Below are 21,283 nucleotides of genomic sequence, written 5' to 3'. Positions count from 1 at the left end.
CCCAGATCCCTAAGTGGCCCCCTCAAGGATTTAACTCCCAACCCTGGGTTTAGCAGGCCAATGCTCAAACCACTGAGCTATATGACAAAGTAAAAGAGTGAAAGGGGAAAATCTTGGTAGGGGGCAGGTAATCAGGAGCTCACTTTTGACCATGCTGAGTTTGTTGTCTGTCATTCAAATAGAAATGTAAGAAAGACAGGCCAAGATATGGGATTGGACTGAGGAAGACTGATCCAGAGTAGAGAGGTAGATTTATGAGTAACTGGTGAAAATAGAGTTGTCAATAGGGTGACCAGATGTCCTGATTTTATAGGGACAGCCCCAATATTTGGGGCTTTTTCTTATATAGGCTCTTAATGCCCCACACCCCCATCCTGATTTTTCACACTTGCTATCTGGGCACCCTAGTTGTCAAAGCCATGTGAAGGGTAAGATCACCCATTGTTAAGGTGTAAAGGAAGATTAGGAGGGGGCTTTCTCACTATATACATTTATACTTAAACTAACATGGTTCCATTAAAATTTAAGGTCTCAGTGAAAACTGGGAAGCTCCAAATTTAAGGTTCCCATTGCCCCTGTAACTTGGCCATGTTATAAGTACATATAGATAAAGATTTGGAGCAGTTCTCTTATGTTTGTGTGCTAGGCACTGTACAACAACAGAAGGGTGTGCTCAAATGGATAGAGGTAAATGTGTATCTTAATATTTATGCATAAGTTATAAGAGAACTGAGTTAGATGGGGGGGAAATGTCACTGATGTGTCTAGACCTTTAAATTCTAATTATATTAACCCAGTTTTGTGTACCTAATTTTCCCTTTTTTTTAAAAAAAGAGAGAGAACTTTAGAGTTCTGGTGTACTTATCCAACTGTGGTAAGCATATTGTTAACATGAGACAAGGATTGTTCATTCAAATCCAAATACAATAGCTGTACTGATATTTTCTGTGTGTTTTTAGAGGGCTGGGTACATGTTGCTATAGACACAATTATGGTATTTTGACTTGTGTGGCAAACAGCACGCATTTAAATAAACATACCAGGTCATGAAGGTTTCTGTAGTGGGAAACAGGATTGGACCAGGCACTTGTGTCAGTGGGAGATTGGGGAGAGAGTTTCTGCAGCTAGGATGGGGTTCAAGTCCCAGGAATTTGTCAGCAGAGCTTGGGGAAGATTAGCAGGCTTCTGCAGTTGAGTGAATAGTCAGGTTAGTACTTGTCCAATACTTGACTCTTTAGGAGTTTATATGCTGTGGTGTTGTAGCCCTGTTGACTCCAGGATATAAGAGAGAGAAGGTGGGTGAGGTAATATCTTTTATTGGACCAACTTCTGTTGGTGAGAGAGACAAACTTTCCAGCTACCTGAAGAAGAGCTCTGTGTGGCTTGAAAGCTTGTCTCTCTCACCAACAGAAGTTGGTCCAATAAAAGATATTATCTTGTCTCCTTTGGGAGCCGTGAGCACGGTCGTGTACCTGGCACGGTTCACTCCCATCCTTGACACCTGTCCCTTTTGTGGTGTGAAGGAGACCCTGGCACACATCTATCTGCAGTAAGCCAGGTTGCAGCCCATTTTCCAGTTCCTCTGGAACCTCCTTTTGAGATTCTGGCTGCACTTTTTCCCCACACCTTTTCATATATCCATGGCCCCACAAAGTCACGAGACCACCTCATCAACCTCTTCCTTGTGCTGGCTAAAGTGGCCATCTATGATACAAGGAGGAGGATGCTGGACGGGGAGCTGCTCTACAATTGTGGGGCCTATTTCTGTTCCTCCCATGTTTCATGCATCCAGGCAGAGTTCCTTTGGGTGGTGTCCACTGGCTCCCTAGACACCTTTGAGGAGCAGTGGGTGCTGCCTGGGGTTCTCTGCTCAGTACCCCCCTCTGGATCCCTGATTTTGTACCTATGACCCTCACTCCCATCCTGTTTAATCATTGGTTGTCCCAAGTGATCAGTTGAACCCTAGTTTTAGTAGCTCCTCCCCTTAGGCTGGGGGGAGGGCTTTATGACAAGGGTAGGCTAGCAGCCACCCCTTTCCTAGAATTCAGTAGGAGTTGTCTCTTTTGAGTTTACTAAAAGGGCTTAATAGTTGGGCCAAGTTTGATTAGGGCTTAGTCACTTGAGTGAGCGCTGGGTTTGGAGGCAGTTCGTGGGATAGATATTGGGGCAGGTGCTTGTGACGAGTGGGGAGCTAGAAAGTTTCTTAAGCTGGGAAGGAAGTCAGAGGTGCTTGGCAAGTGGACTGGGGCATGGGGAGGGCCACTTTCACTTAACAGAAACAGGTGGTTCACATTGTTCCATTGGTCTCCGTGCAGATGAAATGGTTCACACGGAAGACTACAGCTCTCCACTGCAGTAAATAGGCAACCAGGGGCAGGGGAGCCCACTCTGCTCTCGCGGGCTGACTGTGCACTTCGTTCAGGACAGCGCTGAAGGGCTCCGTGTCCTCTTGCGCTCCTGGGTTGGGGGAATACAGCGGGCAGGGCGGCAGTATGCCTGATGACCCGGCACAGCCCTGTGAAGCCAGGGAGAACGAGGAGGGACGGCTGCGGCCCGGGACGCTAGTGTGTGCATGGCCATGGGGCAGGGCGGAGGCGGTATTGCAGCCTTGCTAGCTGCGGGGGGCGGGGGCGGAGCTCCGTCCCACACCGGTCCCTCAGTCCCTCGGAGCAGAACAGGGCGCGGCTGGGGGCGCTCCCGGGAGAGGCGAGGGGCTGGAGGAAGCTTGGAGAGGGGCGGCTGCCGCAGCAACGCCGCCAGCAGGAGCGCGCGAGAGGGCGGAGGGGGCCGTGTCCTGGCAGGTGGGCGCCGCCGACGGGGCGGGCGTGACCGCGGGCGGCTGCCGGAGGCGGAGGCAGAGCCGCCGCCGCTGAGGGCGGTCGGTGTTCGCGCTGGGAGTCGCGGGGCCAGCGCGGGCGCAGGGTTGCTGGCGGCGCCGCCGGAGGAGAGGCTGCTGCTGGGGCATGCGGGGAGATGAGGCTCAAGCCCGGTAGCATCGTGACATTTCTGTGCCTCAGCGCCGCCTTCTCCTTTGTCTGCTTCACCGCCTGGAGCAGGAGCGGAGGTGAGAGCCGCCGGGGCTGCCAACCGCCCCCCTCGCGCCGGGCACCGACCGCCCCTGGGGTCCCGTCAGGTCACCTCCCAACGGCCGCCGCCTTCTGCACCTGCCCAGCTCCCCGCCCCGCTGGGGGCTGCCCAGCACAACCCCGGCTGCCCAGCCTTTCCCTGGCGGGGGGGGTGGCCCCCAGCTCGGCCCCTCGCCGCACTGGGGCAGGAGGGAGCCGCAGGTGTCGCTCTGTCTTCCCCAGGCTGCTGCCGACACTGCCATAGGTGCAGCGCCCGACCCCTGCTCCAGCTCCAGCTCCCCTGCTCCGGGCCGGGAGCGGGGTGAAGAGTAGCGATCCTGGGGACTTCTCCACGCACGCACTCGCAAAGCTTTGATAGCAGGATACTGATGCTTCAAAAATGTCTTGGGGCACAAAGTAGCATTTCAGATTAAAATCCTGTTTTAATCCTTTGGCTGTGATCTGCTGCTGTCCGGGGCAGGGGCTACCTCCGGCCTGGTATTCAAAGGTGCTGAGCACCTTCCGCTCCCATTGACTTCATTTGCAGGGGCCAGGGCCGGCTCCAGGCATCAGCTTGTCAAGCAGGTGCTTGGGGCGGCACGTCCAGCTATTCGGTGGCAATTCGGGGGAAGGTCCCTCACTCTGGCTGGGAGCGAAGGACCTCCCGCCGAATTGCCGCTGCAGATCGCGATCGCGGCTTATTTTTTTGGCTGCTTGGGGTGGCCAAAACCCTGGAGCAGGCCCTGGCAGGGGCGGGGGAGGTTCAGCACTTTGAAAAATCAAGCCTCTCTTTTACTACCTCCCACCTTTATAGTTATCACATCTCTACATAGTTGGGATGGTAAGGGTTACATACAGGATTTCTGAGGTGTTACAATTTATAGTAAGATCACCCTGTCAAGAACTATTCACATTTCCCAGAATAAGCACATGTATACTGGTTAATTTTTGTCCTCGTTAAAATTAAGGCTAGGAAAAAACCTATTTAAGAGGCCACATAGGAAGGTAGCTCCTAACCAGTAGCTGTTTAGGTGAAAATGTTTGTATTGCGCAGTTTGCATTGAATTATCTGGAACTGATTATCCTGATCTCACTTAAACCAGTATAAATGGAAGTCAGTGGAGATATCCCCCATTTTATAGTGAGGTCATAGCCCATTCCTGTTCCCACTAATCAATTGCAAAACTTCTGTTGACTTAGAAGGCTGGATCCTGAAGCATTCGTGTTTTAGAACCCAATCCTGCAAATACTTAAGCTGGTATGCAATTTTACTCACATGACCAGTTTTATAGATGGGACTACTCAAAGTCCTAATTCTGTGAAGACTAAAACGTGCTTAAATTTGTGCACTATGTGCAGTCCATTGAAATAAACACTGCAAGAGAATGTTTCAATTGAAACACAAAATTTAAGTCAGTGGGACTACAGTACATAAAGTTTAAGCATGATTGTAACTCTCTTTGCAAAATCAGGACCCAAGTGAGTAAAGTTAAACATCTACATAAGTGTTTTGCAGGTTAGGGTCCTGGATCATACTTTTAGGTAAAAATTATATTTAAGAGAATTCTTGTCAATATTATTAACAACACCCTGATATTAAAATGGAAAGAACAGGAACGGAGTTGGTGATATGGTAAGGCTTTTACACATCTAACTATTATGATGATTTTTCAAAATTGATCTTTATATTTTATTCATCTGGGACACTGAAACTGATCTGATCTGTTTTACTTGCTGATTCTTGGGCAGTAGGAACTTTTGATTGAAACATTAATTTACACCAACAAAAGACAAACCTTTAAGTTAACTGTTTTTAAAAGAACATTTCTATTCATTTTAGGTTGTGTAAGATAAGTGACTTCTATGTTGAATAGGCTGTCAACTCCACAGGTAGCCCATGTCTGAAACTTCCCCTGAGGAGGCTAAGGAAAGATGAAATAGCACGTGGAAAAAGATGCTAACACTGAGATTATTTTCCAAATATAACATAGAGCAGTTGTCTGTTAAAGCACTAGAAGTCTAAAGAGCTCTGTCATGAGGATGTTTTGTGTGAGAAAGGGGGTAGACAGCATTTCTGGATTGACAGATGTTTCCTGGATACATCTTCACAGAGGGCCCAGTTTTGTAAAATATAGGTGTATTACTATGAGCCCCAGGAATTAGTAATTTCTTGTAGGGATAAGGGAGACTTTGGGACTTCCTGCTTATAGTAGCATTTGCTCTCTCTAAATACTGCTGTTTATTTTTATTAATTATTTATATTGCAATATTGCCTACTGTCAATAGGGATCCAGGCCCCTTTGTGCTAGGCACTATACAAATGGATATAACAGAGACATAGCTCTTGGGACTTGCACTTATTTTGTCTCCAATCATGATGCTGTTTATGATATCATACACTTTCAAAAGCAACAATTTTGCTGAAAAAGAAGATTGTGTATAAATAGAAGTAAGGTAAGACAAAATCTAAGAAACTAAGATCCAAAAGATGATGCAAGCAAAACTTCAGTCTGTTCCTTTTGTAGTCTAACAATCAACAGTCTTGTGTAATTCATATTTTGTTACTCCTTGTTTCACTTTCATTCACGCTTATCGTTTTGAGGCTTTGTCCCTAAGAGTGTCCTCTTCTATATATGTATATTTTGACTACTACTTTTCTCTCCCTCCCCCCCCGCAAAAAATTTGCCCTCTTCCCCCTCCCCAAATCAATAAATAAACAAACATAACATCTAATTCTTCTCTACTTGCTTTGGCTTTCCCCTGCTACTGTCTGTTTTATTAACAAACTTCTTGTTCTGATGCCGTTTTTCTTTAATTGTTCAAAGTTTGTGTCTTTGGTTTTACTAGATGCTGTGACTATTTTAGTAAATATACAGATGGAGTCACTGGTTAGAAACTGGGTCAAATGATAACTGTGGTGTGAATGTAGTTCTTTACTAGGAGATGAGGCTTTAGATCAGTGGTGGGCAACCTGTGGCCCACAGGCCTCACGCAGCTCGTCAGGGTAATCCGCTGGTGGGCTGCCGGACCATTTGTTTACATTTGCACGGCTGCCCACAGCTCCCAGAGGCCGTGGTTCGCCATTCCTTGCTCACCACTGCTTTAGATCACTAAAGAAGCAGGCCCAGCCTCAGGCAATCCTGATCCCTAGGAACACTCCCACAAGGGTCCCATTCCATCCCCTTACTTCAGTGTTAGGGCCCCCCACTTTTTCAGAGACAGGAACAACAGTATAAGAGTCCCCTGTCTGGTGCAGAGGGAGCAGCAGCAGCTTCTCTTCCCCCTCCTACCCTCCCAAAGTACTTACCCCTGCAGTTAGCATGTATCTGCTTGAGTCGGTGGGCTGTATGTGGCTGCACTGCTTTTCTGCCTGCTAGGTTTAAATGCCTTTTGGGGGATAGTTTTACAAGTCTCCTTCTCCCTACATCAGCTCAGTAGTTGGTCTTGCAATTATTCCCCCATACAGATACTGTGTGTATTCTACATCCCTCAGAGCTATTGTTCCACTGGTGGTCTGCAGTGTTAGTGTTGTACTTAACCTGACTCCTATGCGCACACACACAATTTCTATCTCAGAGGTGCTTTGTGGCCCATCAGAGGGTACGGAGTGAAGTGCTGCTGATGCTTGAGCTAGTAATATGGGGGGACTCAACTACTCTGTGCTGTTAATAGTCACTCTGTGCAGCTTGAGCCTTGTATTGCAGTGACACTGCTCTTCTTTGAGCTAGGCTAATTTGAGAGAAGTTAACTCAAATGTGGATAACAGTGCAGTGAAGACAAGTCTTCAGGCAGGTGTCACTACATCATTTATGCCCAGTTCATGTTTTCAAGCTTTGCTTTACAATCATGAGGTTAGAAACTTACTTTTTTAATAAAGAAGACTCTGTGATGTAGTCACCAGGAGCTGGGTACCTAGGCACAGGCCTATAATGTTTATGGTTTAAAATGATAATTTCACTGCAAAGCCAGATTGAGTTTTTCACCTGCTTTTATAAATAACTTCTGTAAGCAAATATGATTACTTTTGTACACTCAGTTCATTGTGCCAATGAAGCTTTGAAGTAGTTACTTATGGAGTGAGTAAACTCCCTGTCTCCAGTGAATCAAACATTATGGGCTCAATCCTGTGTGGTGACATGAGTACTCTTTAAGTATCCCCTAGAGCACTGTACACACACGCTGCTATCAGTGAGTAAGCAAGTTTCACGGTATAGCAGTGCCTATTCCACAGGCTGGATTCTTTTTGCTCTGAGTCTTTTTGGTCCCTACCCAACCCAAAGCATGTTGTGTCTGTGAAGCAGACACGTGTGCATGTTAAGGGTAGAAAAGTGTGTTGATTCATTGTAACAGAGTCCAACCTGATTATGTAACTCCACTCCCAGATGTAATTACATAGGGCAGTTATTTTATCTGATACCGGTTCAAAGTCAGGGAAACAATGTAATAACTAACATTTATATAGAGATCTGCTCCTAATATTTCAACAAGATTCTTTCACAGTTAGGTATGGAGTCAGATTTAGTATTTGTCTTCAGTGTTGCCTCTCAGTCCATGATAAATCACACAGGTACATGGGCTTGAGAGATGAGGATGAGGAAATAGAAAATCTCATTTGTTTCCTCATTTCAAAAAAAGCTCAATCATAAGTCAGGAAGGAGACAAAAGCACTTGGCAAATGAGTTCATATAAATATTTCCAGTGAAGTAAACATAATATTTTGTTCCTGAAAAATATACTGGATAGTAGAGCAAAGTGTTCAGTGGGTGTAATTTGAAAAGAATGAGAAAGGGATAAAGAGCTTGTAAAGAAAGTATCTTCTCCTAGGTATAACTTGCTGAAATAAGAAAATCTGATTTTTTTGATGACTTCTTGATGTTTAAAATTGAAATAATATGGTGTACACAGTAACACAAACAGCTCCTTACCGAGAAAGTCTAGAAGCTTATGTGAGCTCTCTCATATATTATTTTAGTAGACAAAGCCTTGATCCTGCAATTGCACCCATGCAGAACCCCACTGATATTTCTGCCCATTTTCATGGAGCTCTATATGAGTGTCGACATCTCTGCAGATGCAGTTGTAATATCTGGCCCAATGTTTCAATTAAAACAGTGGCAAAATTAATTGTCAGGCTTTCAGTGTGTCTTGCATCTTCTCATTCTCATTTTGATAAATAGCATTAATTCTAATTTATGGAACTACAAGTGAAGCCCAATATTCATATCTAGGCCCGTAAAAAGCCACTCCTACAGAGTGTTGAATACTCTCCAGATAGGCTTCAATGGAAGCTGTGAGCAGTCAGCATGGGACACTTCTGGCACATGCAGGACTAAACCCTAACTAGGGGCACTATTCCACATTTAGTTACCTGAACTGACCCACAGGGTTTTGAGGACTCCAAAGTGGAGTTGGTGCTCAAAATTAAAAGTTAAATGCCTAAGTTTGCACCCAAGGCTGCAGAAATGCTGTAGTTGTGCAGTGTTATGAATGTGTTTTACCGTACTGTGTAAGGGCCTGATTCCAGTGTCAGGTTTTTGCTATTGTCTTCAGGAGGAGCAGGATTGTGCCCTAAATATGCATGGCCAGGTTGAAGCTGGCTTTTCTAGTGATTCATGGTAGGAAGAATGTATGAGGAGCTTCCTGTCCCCTTGTTCTTCCTGGGCAAAGCACAGTCATAGCTCCTGCATGAACAGGGTGAGATCTGGGCACAGAAGACCCTCTCACTGCTCTTTCCAAGAAATTCTGTTAACATTTAGAAACAACCAGTGTAATTCTATGTAGAGCCTAAAAAAAAAAAAAAAAAAAAAAGCAGTGGACATGTTATTCCTTGACTTTAGCAAAGCTTTTGATACGGTCTCCCACAGTATTCTTGCCAGCAAGTTAAAGAAGTATGGGCTGGTTGAATGAACTATAAGGTGGATAGAAAGCTGGCTAGATCATCAGGCTCAAGGGATAGTGATCAATGGCTCCATGTCTAGTTGGCAGCCGGTGTCAAGCGGAGTGCCCCAAGGGTCGGTCCTGGGGCTGGTTTTGTTCAATATCTTAATTAATGATCTGGAGGATGGTGTGGATTGCACCCTCAGCAAGTTTGCAGATAACACTAAACTGGGAGGAGTAGTCGATATGCTGGAGGGTAGGGATAGGATACAGAGGGACCTAGACAAATTAGAAATCTGATGAGGTTCAGCAAGGACAAGTGCAGAGTCCTGCACTTAGGACGGAAGAATCCCATGCACTGCTACAGACTAGGGACCAAGTGGCTAGGTAGCAGTTCTGCAAAAAAGGAACTAGGGGTTACAGTGGATGAGAAGCTGGATATGAGTCAACAGTGTGTCCTTGTTGCCAAGAAGGCTAACGGCGTTTTGGGCTGTATAAGTAGGAACATTGACAGCAGATCGAGGGACATGATCGTTCCCCTCTATTTGGCATTGGTGAGGTCTCATCTGGAGTACTGTGTCCAGTTTTGGGCTCCACGCTACAAGAAGGATGTAGAAAAATTGGAAAGAGTCCAGCAGAGGGCAACAAAAATGATTAGGGGGCTGGAGCACATGACTTATGAGGAAAGGCTGAGGGAACTGGAATTAGTCTGCAGAAGAGAAGAATGACGGGGGATTTGGTGGCTGCTTTCAACTACCTGAAAGGGGGTTCCAAAGAGGATGGATCTAGACTGTTCTCAGTGGTACCAGATGACAGAACAAGGAGCAATGGTCTCAAGTTGCAGTGGGGGAGGTCTATGTTGGATATTGGGAAAAACTTTTTCACTAGGAGTGTGGTGAAGCACTGGAATGGGTTACCTAGCGAGGTGGTGGAATCTCCTTCCTTAGAGGTTTTTAAGGTCAGGCTTGACAAAGCTCTGGCTGGGATGATTTAGTTGGGGATTGGTCCTACTTTGAGCAGAGGGTTGGACTAGAGAACCTCCTGAGGTCCTGTCCAATCCTGATATTCTATGATTCTATATTTAATTCCCAAAGAACTGTTAGTTTCTTCTGACTTTTCCTAACTTGCTGATTAAATTACTGTTTGTTACAGTAATACCACTAATAAATAGTAAACTCAGTGCTGCACTCTTAAAAAAACAGATTTGTTAGGCAAATGTTTATTAATAATTAAACCTACTCATTATACATGATCTATTTGCAATAGCAGCACACCCTTTTTCTTGTTTAGTTTCAAACTACTAATTATATAATAAGCCAGTGGAAATAATGCATTACTGGAATACAAGTAAGATCATCAGTTGTTTCTGCTATTTTGCAAACAGTGTCACAAGTACACCATTAATAATTTATATTGTGATAACAAAGTATAAAACTGTTTTGTCATTAAGGCTGGGTGAATGATGCTAAAAATAACTCTTCCCCTTTTCTTTAAAGTCTTACTCGGCCTTTACCAATGAGATTGAGTGCTGTGGAACAATAAGTCTTGTATTGCTCATAAGCAAACTCTTGAATTTATGTGGTGGTGGTGACGTTGACATGTTCTGAAAGATGTCCTGTCTGTCTGCCTCACCAAGAAGAAATAGTACTTGTGATATGAGGCTTGTGAAGATTGATATGTACTAGATATATTTAAATGGTTTTAAATGTAGTTTTAAATGTTTTTCATTATCCTGTTGAATGAATAAACAAAGAAGCAAATTTAGTACCAATTTTGGGAAAGATGTAAAAACTGATATTCTAGAATTATTCTGAAATCACACAGTTCCTGTACTGACCAAAAAAATCTCCACTCAGCCATGGGGGCAACAAGTCTACTCATGCTGTCATTGAAATCAGCTGCAACACTCTCACTGATTTTGTTGGTAGAGGAAACCAGTTTTATAGCTCCTTTAGTTAATGTGTCAAAATCTTAAACCCTGGGTCTGAGCCTACAAGGCTTTTTCATGTGAGCAGTCTCTCTAATCTAAATTTGGCCTCACCTAGTAGCAGAAATTTAGCATCAAGCCAACCATAACTTTGATATGAATCTAGCTCAATGGGGTGAATTAAGAGTAAGGCCATAGTGTCAGCATAGATTTTTAGCCTTACTTTTGAATTTTCTATTTGATTTATTCATACCATTGTAAACTTTTTTGAAGTTTAATTATATAACCTTCAAGCATGTTATATCTTTGTAGTTCCTTGAATAATATTCTAACAGTTCTGAAGACAGGGACATCAGAAAATAGGTTCCAGGGTCAGGGACATACAAATGTCCATCCCCTCAGCTGCAACTAGCACTTACTGGGTGCAGAGGAGGATTCAACCCACTGTATCTGTCTAACTAGACATTTTGCTATAGCCCACACCCCTTCGAATCTGTGTACCTTACAAACATAAATTACTTTACCCTCCCATTCTGTGAAGTGGAGAAGTATTATTTTTCCAGTTCTACAGCTAGAGGGACTTGCTCACGGTCACACAGGAAATCTGGGGCAGAGCTGGAAATTGAACCCAGATTTCCTTAGTCCTATTCTGGTGCCTTACCCACAAGCCATCCTTTTTTTAGGCTTCTATGTTAATAATTTTCAAGCCTTTTTTAACACTGCTTATTCCTCACTTTATTCACTATGTTCTTGATCCATGTCCATCTTGGCTAGGAAAGGCCAGTGGTGGAGATTGTCAACATCTCCTTTAAGAACTTTGCTCAAGGCACTGGTGCATCCCAGGTTCAATAAACGGCTTCATACTGACAATCTGGACTGTTGTCATCCTTATAGTAAAGATTATTCAGAAGGTTGTGATGAGATAACTCTCACAGTAGCAAGATTTCCTTCACCATTGTTAATCTGAGAACCAACATATGTATGGCACAGAAACTGTTTGTGCAGTATTGGTGGATGCTCCCTTCTTAGTGAGGGATGAAAATCAAGTATCCAGGCTGATAGTATTAGTATTAGTTGCCTTCTATAGGTGGTGTTCACTCATTTGGGACCTCAGCAGGAGCTGGTGATACTGCTCTTGAGTGGCTCCATTCTTACTTCTTGGGGAGATCCTAGATGGTGGTGTTGGACGATTACTCTTCTGCCCTGAAGGGTCTCTTATGGAGATTCTGAAGGATTGGTTCCATCTTGTCCTTCTGCTCAATGTGCATACGAGGCCATTAAGAGAGTTAATGTAGAAGCATTGGCTGTGGGTGTCTTCAATATGCTCATGACACCCATTTTTATCTCTTCTGATTTCTGTCTCTTCTGACTCAGACCAAGCAAATGAGTGCCTTTCACACTGTCTTGTGGAAACTGGGGCATGCAAGATAACGAGTTAGCTGAGGCCCGGTCCAGATAAGACAGAGTTGGTTGGTCTGGGAAAGCAGCCTTAAGATATGACCAAAATTAGCTATCAGAAACTGAAGGTGGGTTAAAGGATGATTTTCTCTTGTTTGCAGCCTGGGAGTTTGGTTGGATTCCCAGCTGTCACTGGATGATAATCTTCAGCAGTAGCCGCCAAAGTTGCTTTTTATCATTTGTCTCTGGTTAGGAGGTTATGATCTTTTCTTTCCAACATGAACTTCATCACTCTAAGGTCTGGTTTACACACAGTTTTTACACCACTTCATCTATATTGGTTTGGAAATTGATATAGTTAGATCAGTGCAACCTCTTCTGTGAACAGTTACACCAATATAAACACCATTATGTAAGTAAAGGTGTATTGGTATAACTGAGTCCACAGTAGGGATTGTACTTATCTAACTATATTGGATTTTAAACCAATATAGTTAAAATCCTACCCAAAGTATGTGCAGACAAGCCCTAATTCATGTCTTTTGTGCCTCAATGCTAGAGCTCTGTAATGTGCTCTACTGGGTGCTGCACCTTAAAACCCATTGGGAAATTAAGAGTAGTGCAGACTACACTTTAGTGCAGATTAGTGGAGTGTCTGACTGTGAGCATATTCAGTTAGTGCTCCATGACCTGCAATGTCTACCTGTGGGTTTCTAGGTTGATTTTTAGCGTGTTGGTATTGACTTAAAGCTATAAATGTATGAGAGAGAAGATCCTAAGTGACTTCCTTCTTCTTGTGACTAACTTCTATATTGGAGCTTATCCGAGGCTCTTGAAATGGCTCTCCTTGGTATAAAAGAGAGGGGACTTTCAGCAGGGTGTTCTCCATGAGGATGCCTTTCCTTTAGAATGCGTTTCCACCTAAGTTTGAAATAGCTTATGTCAGCTGATTTTCATGGTGCACTGCAAATTGTATAGTCTTAGGGGGCTATTGAAGTAGTAGAGGAAAAAGGGGCTATTATTTTTATTTTAGTGCTGCCTGGTTACTTAGTAGTATGTTATAGGGTTGTTGTTTCTTTCTATGATTGATTGTATTTTTAAGTGTTTGTCAGAAGCACCTAGGGTGTTCAGGCACAGGCACTTTGTGTTATTTTCTAAGTTTAAAGAACAAATAAATAAAATATACAATTACTTTACTCTGATGTGATTGCCAAATGCCAGCTTATGGTTGACGTTTTTGGTCAATCTGACATTGGAGCATTCAAAAAAATGTAAGGAGGGAGACAGTGAGTGAGAAAGCAAGAGACCGAGACCATGTGTTCTGTTATTTGTCTTCTGTTCCCCTCCCTTCAATCTCATTACTGATTCCTCCTTGCCTTACTAACTTTTTAATGTAGTCCTGATGTACTGCACTGGCCATGATCAAATACAAACTTACGATGGAAACTTGTATTAAATTTAGAAAAATCTTGTTTGGTGATAAGAGCATGGAAAATAGAAGTTAAACAGCAGTACCCAGAAACACATTACAAAACAGGTAATTTAGGAAAAAACCTCTCCAGTACAAGATGATTGGAGCAGAAGCAGCCAAAGTAGGGACTTCTGCACTGGGAGGAGAAGGGAAAAATGGGCCCAACCAGGATGATCTATCCCTTGTCCCAGCACCCCTCAGGACCCAAAACTGTGCATGGGAAACCTCCCAAAATCTGGGGTCAAGACCCTGGTGGTGCCTCCCTTCCCCCTGCTATGTGGCCTTGAGGGGAAACTGCAGAGGAACCAGCCAAAGATCCCAGCAGGTAAAAGTAGAAGCAGCCAAAGCCGGGATCTCTGGATATTCAGAGAACTTTATAAAGTTTTGACTGGACTTTCTTTGCATTGTGCTGATTGGCTGGCTGTTTTCTCCTACCCTGTTTCATTAGCAAAAAGGAAGCTGAATGCAAGTTAACTTAAACAAGTGTAACTTTATTAAACTTTGTGCACTGCTCCGTCCATAAATGATGCCCAGACTCCAACCCCCATCCCTTCAGTGAGAAGTTGCTAGAACATAGCCAAATTGGAGTTTTGTCTTTACCAGAAATTCAGCTGATTCCATGGTCTTTGAGATAGTTTAGTCTCCTCAACAGGCAACTACATCAGGATTGATCTATCTCTGTCTCCCCGTCACCTGTTTCTGAGTCTAGCAAACTATCTTTCTGTGAAGTCCCTTCCCTGCCTGTGGGGTTGACCTCTGGATGGTTCTCTGTCTCACCATTATGCAATGATCTCTGTAGGCTCTCTCAGGGTCTTGTGTCTGCAGGCTCATAAGTGTCTTCTGTTCCTCTAGATCACTTGTCCCTCATGTGTAGTCCCCTCGTATGACGTGGGTGCAATTGCATCTCATGACTCCTTTAGTCCACCCCTTCTGGTATGTCTCTAATGGCTGGAGCCTTACAGGAGTGCCTGCCTCCAGGGCCAGTAGCTCCTTGACTGACCTGTTGAACTCTTGTACCTGTTCCCTCTTATTGTTGACTATCTCGTCTCAGCGGTGTCTCCATCCTTCTGGCTGCAACAGATCTCCCTCTGTTGAGAGCAGGGTTTGCCCCTTCAGTGTCTGCACTGGATTGTTTTGGCACCTGTGTGATGGGGTACTGCTGTGTGCCAAAAATACTAAGAAGGGGTCTGAACCATAAGAAACAGCCTTGTGTAACAGTCTCTTTGCTGTTTGCACAGATGATTTCATCTTACCATTACTCTGTAAGTATGCTAGGGAGGAGTTGAGTTGTGGTGGTCAAATTTCCGTTTGCAAGCAACAGGGCTGGCTCTGGCTTTTTTGCCGCCCCAAGCAAAAAACACCGAGCTAGCCAGAGGAGCAAATGGGGGGGGGGGGGGAGGAGAGAGAGGGGAGGAGGAAAACAAACCTGCCCCTGGCTGGAGCGGCAAAGGAGGGGCAGGGGGGAGAACAAACCGGCCGGCCGGAGCAGCAAAGGGGGGGGGGGCAGGAAACAAACTGGCCGGCCAGAGTGGTGAAGGGGAAAGAAAAAACAAAAACAAAATACCTGCAGGGCGGCGGGACCATGGGTGCAGGGGGACACCCGGACCTGCAGACCCCGGGCAGCAGAGTGCACACCCCGGCTAGCAGGGGGAGAGAGAGAAGGGGGCCCCCCAGGGCTTCCTTAAGCGGGGCGCTGCCACGCGGCCCCTCTGCGGGTGCCGCCTGCCGGGAGGGCTCCCCGCCGCTCCAGTCGGCAGGCAGGGAAGGACGCAGGCTGCCCTGCCGGGCTTGCTGCAGGGTGCTCCCGTCCTCCACACCGCCACCCCCTACAGGGCAGTGGGAGCAGCAAACCAAAAAGAAAAAACCTGCAGGGCCAAAGTGGTGAAGCGCAAAAAAAAAAAATTGGATGGAATGCCGCCCCTTGGAATCTGCCGCCCCAAGCACGAGCTTGCTCTGCTGGTGCTTGGAGCCGGCCCTGGCAAGCAAATTTCTTGAAATTTTCTGAGGTAAATTGGGGTATGTTGTGGATGAATACAGTGTCCAGAATACCATAGCTCACAAAATGAGCCTTCAGTTCACCAATCACTGACTTTCTTCTTGTATCCGGCAGGGACTTGACCTCCCCAAAATTTGGTTAGTAATCTACTATAATCAAGTACTGCTTTAAATTAAAGGTAAAGAAGTCCACTCCCAGCTTTTCCCTTGGTCAGGTGGGCAGATCATGTGGTGACAGTCTTTCTGAAGACTGTTATTACACAACCAGAAGGGGTCATACCCTTAGTCACAGAGTGAAGGTGTGTAGTCATTTCTGGCCAGTAAACACACTCTTGAGTTTGTCTGAGGCTAGGTCTACACTACCCGCCTGAATCGGCGGGTAGAAATCAACCTCTCGGGGATCGATTTATCGCGTCCCGTTGGGACGCGATAAATCAATCCCCGAATCGACGCTCTTACTCCACCAGCGGAGGTGGGAGTAAGCGCCGTCGACGGGAAGCCTCAGAAGTCGATTTTGCTGCCGTCCCTACAGCGGGGTAAGTCGGCTGCGATATGTCGAATTCAGCTACGCGAATTGCATATCTTAAATCAACCCCCCTCCTGTAGTGAAGACCTGCCCTAAGACAGCTATTAGTGCCGATGTGTGAGGCACGTATTTTCTGCATGACATTCTTACATAATGATGCAGGGACAACAACTCTGTCCTTGAAATATGATTCCATGTTTCATTCTCAGATCATCTTTAAATTGAAAATATAGGTTGGCTTTTACTGGCACTTGGATTTTATTTTCTGGCTTGCCTGGAATTGGCTGTCCTTTTCTGTAGCCTCTGATTTCCATCAGCTTTCCTGTTGAAAGTGGGACGTAGTGCAGCGTGTTAATGAATTCAGTATCCTGATCCCTTCCCCAAACTTGCTGATGCTGGATATATATGCCATGCTCAGGGTCTCAGCTACCACCAGTAGTCCTGGACAATACCTGATCTTTACCTGGTAGAGGTGGAGGTGCATCAATATATGTGGCAATCTCTTTGTAACACTAAGAAGGGGCTTTGCCATGATAGGTTTTCCGGGTTTGTGGTCTGATTGCACTATTACTGGGTGGCGATAGGTAAACTGATGACATTGCTCCACTTCAAATACCACAGCCGGAAGCTCTCTTTCTATCTGGGTGTTACCCCTGTTCAGTATCTAACAGGGTTTTGCTGGCACAAGCGATCGGCTCTCCTGCAGAAGCACTACACCCAATCTTTTCTCCAGTGCATTACACTGGAGTGTCAGTGATTCTCCTGGCTGGTAGTACTTTAGGACAGGTGCATCTTATATTATTGATCAGCGTGTCATGCTTGATGTTGGGAACTTGCCCAGTCCCATTCAACACCCTGCCTTGAAAGCTGTCGTATGGGTTCCACTACTGCAGCCAGGTGTGGACAGAACTGAGGCAGCAAATTTCTGGTTCCTATGAACTGTTGTATCTAGGGTGACCAGATGTCCCGATAAAATCGGTCGGGATGCAATTTGTCCCGATATTTCGCTCCGCCGGCAGCAGTTGGCCCTTTTTTTTTGCACTCTTTCCCCCCCCCCCCCCGGTGTCCCAATATTTTCTTCCTCTGATCTGGTCACCCTAGTTGTATCCCTTTCACACCCACTGAAACTGGCCTGTCTCTTGAGGGAAGGAGGTTTATGAGAATGGGTAATAACCTCTTCCTACAAAATTGCATATTTTTTTCAGTAGGCATCTCAGTCGTGTTGTAAAATATGGAGTAGAATGACATGCTGCTAATTACTCTGAATTCTGATTCCCTGGTGATGTTTTTGATTTGTATACTTTATTTTCTTGATCCTGACTTTCCTCCTGGTTTCTTAAACTCTTCTTTTCTCATTCTGCTCTGCCTCCAATTTCCTGGTCAGATCCTCAGCAGTGTAAATCGGCACAGCTATATTGACTTCAGTGGAGCTGCACTTATATATAACAGGTGAAGATGTGATCCTCCCTGTCTAGCACTTCCTGCAGCAGACTTTGTGGTTCAGCAATATCAGTTTTCTTTTAATCTCCTGTATCCAAAAACAATAATTCCCTGCTTCTTCTTCAAAAACTTTAGGGTGCCAAACATCCCCCGCCCACACACACACACTCATTCTCTCCCCTCCTGTCTTCTTACTGCAAACATGATTGGCAGAAGGGAAGTGCTGATAGCACTTTCAGCAAGAGGTTTAATGATTCCTTGTCTGTTTGGCAATGAGCCAGTGAAGGAACTGACAAATCCACGAGCCTCTCAAATAATCTGTGATAATTGAGAAGTTCTATATATGGGACATTAACAAAATACAATACTTGTTTTATTATGTCTTTGCTTCTTATGAAGATAGATCTGCTGCAAATATAATCTTGAACTAATGTTATGTGAGAGATTATGTGAAACTGGTAAAGGTGATTGGTGAGTAAAACAGAAGTCAGATGTTCAGGAACCATTAGCCAGGGTGATATGTTTATAATCTGGCTTTGGTTACAGGATATTTAATAAAAATAATTCCAAGACACAGCATAAATCCAGTTGCTATTGAGAGGATTAAATACATTGAGTTTAAATCTTAAATTACAATCTATATTAACATCTGTTAACTTTTTAAAAGATTTTCTAACTTTCATGTTTTTTTTTTTTTTTTTTTTTAAGCTCATATCCAAGTATAGATGAGAGCTGCATAATTTAATAAATAAGGCTAAGAATTTGTCTCAGATATTTTTAGTAAAAGTCATGGACAGGTCATGGGCAATAATGAAAGATTCATGGAAGCCCATGACGTGTCCCTGACTTTTTTTACTAAAATATCCATGACAAAATGGGACACCTGGGCACCTGTGAGTGGGCTGGGAGCTCCAGGGGCTCCCTCCACTGGTAGCTCCGAGCGGTGAGGGTCCCCCTGCTGCTCAGGGTGGCTAGGAGCTCTGGGGGTCCCCCCGCCACCTGTGGTGGCCGTGAGCTGCAGGTGGCTGGGGTACCCCTTAGCTCCCTGTTTCTGCAGGTGACGGGACCCTGCAGCTCTTAGCTGGTGCTGGCTGAAGTCATGGAGATCTTTGGAAGTCACAGATCCTGTGACTTCCGTGACCTCTGTGACTAAATTGCAGCCTTATTAATAAATACCATTATTTCTTACTGAGATTGTCTTTTTTCAAAAGAGAAAAGGCCATACTATATTTCAGATACAAAGGACCAGATCCTGAGTTGCTGCTAAAGTAATTTACACTATTGATTTTAATGGGGATCTGACCAATATAATGTATTTACTGAAAAATAAACCCTTGCACATTTCCCAGATGGCTAATTTGCTCCCTAGTCCTGCAAACGCACACAAGTAGTCCCATTCAGGCCTTACAGAGTAGCAAATGATTATTCTGAGTTGTGTTTTTTATCTGAAGAAATTATTTTTTCTTGTTTATAGGTTTTTCTTTGGCATACATTGCTACAGTGTTGAACAAGTCATTGGGTGCAATGCAGGGGTAATTGGGTGAAATTCTATCACCTACGTTATATAGGAGCTCAGACTAGATGATCTAATTGTCCCTTCTGGCTTTAAATGAATCTATTAAATGTCTCAAACATCAGTTCTATCCTCATAACATCTCTGTGAGGCAGAGAGATGATCCCATCTTACAGCTAACACTATGTGATTTGGACATTCGTATGTGGGATGAGAAAATTGTACTGCATTTTTTTTATCACTTTCTGTGTGGACTGAAGACTGTCTGCTTTGCATTGACATTAGATACTATGGTAGTTTTCATAAGAAGAGGGCTTTTTCACCAGTGTCTCTGGCTAAGACTTTCCTTTCCTCCTCTGTTAAGTAGCATGTAGTGTGCTTGTTGCTGTTTTCCACCACAGGAATAGCTGCATTTCAGTGTTGTAATATGTATTCATTAGTGAAGTACTTGTGGATCCTTCAAAATGAAAGATACTATCAGTGTAAAATATTGTTCTTTGTAATAAGAACTGACCCAAAATTATTTTTTTGATCTTCAGAATGATTCACCCAGTCCTAATACGTATATACACATACACCCTTTCTTCCCTACTCATTAACTGACTATTTTAATCTTTGCTTAGGGCGTGTCTACACTACAAAGTTAAGTTTACTTAATGTAAGTTGACATCTAGCTGCCGAAGTAATTAAGTTGGTCGTGTGTGTCCACACCACGCTCATTTTGTCAGTGGAGTGCATCGTCACTAGCAGCGCTTGCATTAATGCACAGAGTAGTGCACCATGGGTAGCTATACCACAGTGAACCTAGCTGCAGGAGGTTTTGGGAAGGGCTTGTAATGCCTCATGGGACCAAAACATTGTCGCGGAGGGAATGGGAACCTGGCTTTGGCCTCCCATGATGCAGTTTCCTCCCTCCTTCCCCTGATATCAATGGCAAACAAACCATACTTTCTCGCACCTTTTTTTGAGAGCCTGGCTTAGCCGTGTGTATGGCATAGCCCAAGAAGCATGGACCCCACTCAGCTGTGTCCTCTTGTCAGCATTACAAACACCTTGCGCCTTATCCTGCAGTATTTCCAGAGCCAAGACAGGAGTCGCCACGTGGAACATTGCGATGTCATGCAAGCAACATTGCTGCAAGCCATAGAACAAAACAATTCCCAGTTGCTGCTGACAGTGACACATCAGCTGAACATGGTGATGTTCTGGTCCCTGGAAACAGGGACAGTCCCTTTTTTAAGCCCTGTCCCAGCCGTCCTGACTTTTTTGGCAAAAGTGGCCATTGTCCCATTTGCTCTTGCCAACTTGATCAGTTGGCAAGAGAAATGGGAAAATGCCTACTTTTGCCAAAAAAGTGGGGTGCGGTGAGGTCAAAGGAATGTGCAGGGGGTGAGTAGAGAGGCCAGCCTCATGCAGAGGGGGAGGTAGGGCTGGGGGAGGGAGGCAGGATTCCAGTGTGTGGGGGCCGGCGGGTTCAAGCGATCAGCGACAGCCTTGCACAGAGGGGCTGGCAGGGTTTGAGTGAGCGGCTGGGGCCCTTTGTGAAATAAGGTCACTCTACACCAACATCAACATGGGATTGTCATCTTTAGGAACACAGGTCTGTTCAGAAAGCTGCAACCAGTGACTTTCTTTCCAGATGACAAAATAACCACTGATGATGTTGAAATGCCAATAGTGATCAGGGAAACCCAGTCTACCCCTTGCTGCCACGGCTCATGAAGGTGTACCCCAACTACCTGGACAGCAGTAAGGAGTGGTTCGACAATAGGCCGAGCAAGTGCAGAATGGTGGTTGAATGTCTTTGGCTGTATAAGGGGTCACTGGTGCAGTTTGTTTAGAAGGTTAGACCTCAATGAAAGCAATATCCCCATAAATTTGTTAGTCTCTAAGGTGCCACAAGTACTCCTGTTCTTCTTTTTGCGAATATCCCCATTGTTATCGCTGCATGCTGTGTGCTCCATAATATCTGTGAGACAAAAGGAGAAGTTTCTGCTGAGGGGACTTAGAGGCAGATAGGCTGGCAGCTAATTTTGAGCAGCCAAATACCAGGGCAATAAGAATAGCTGAG

At 44.7% G+C, this 21,283-nt stretch overlaps 1 protein-coding gene across 19 annotated transcripts in view; it reads left to right on the top strand.

Annotated features, from left to right (window-relative positions):
* Positions 1 to 21,283, top strand: part of MGAT4D (MGAT4 family member D) — a 121,052-nt gene that overhangs the window by 24,790 nt on the left and 74,979 nt on the right. For 2 of the 19 annotated variants that reach the window (XM_065597741.1, XM_065597730.1), the window contains exon 1: positions 2,808 to 3,064. The exons of 10 other annotated variants lie outside the window; for them this stretch is intronic. In XM_065597741.1, the coding sequence (XP_065453813.1) occupies positions 2,974 to 3,064 (91 nt within the window). In that variant the 5' untranslated portion in view covers positions 2,808 to 2,973. 7 more of the 19 variants (XM_065597729.1, XR_010601787.1, XR_010601786.1 and 4 more) reach the window with 7 other exon arrangements.

Source organism: Chrysemys picta, chromosome 5 (assembly GCF_011386835.1).
Source record: "Chrysemys picta bellii isolate R12L10 chromosome 5, ASM1138683v2, whole genome shotgun sequence".
NCBI classification, from domain to species: domain Eukaryota; kingdom Metazoa; phylum Chordata; order Testudines; family Emydidae; genus Chrysemys; species Chrysemys picta.
The sequence above is the reverse complement of the archived record's forward strand: the minus strand, read 5'-3'. Positions and strand labels throughout refer to the sequence as shown.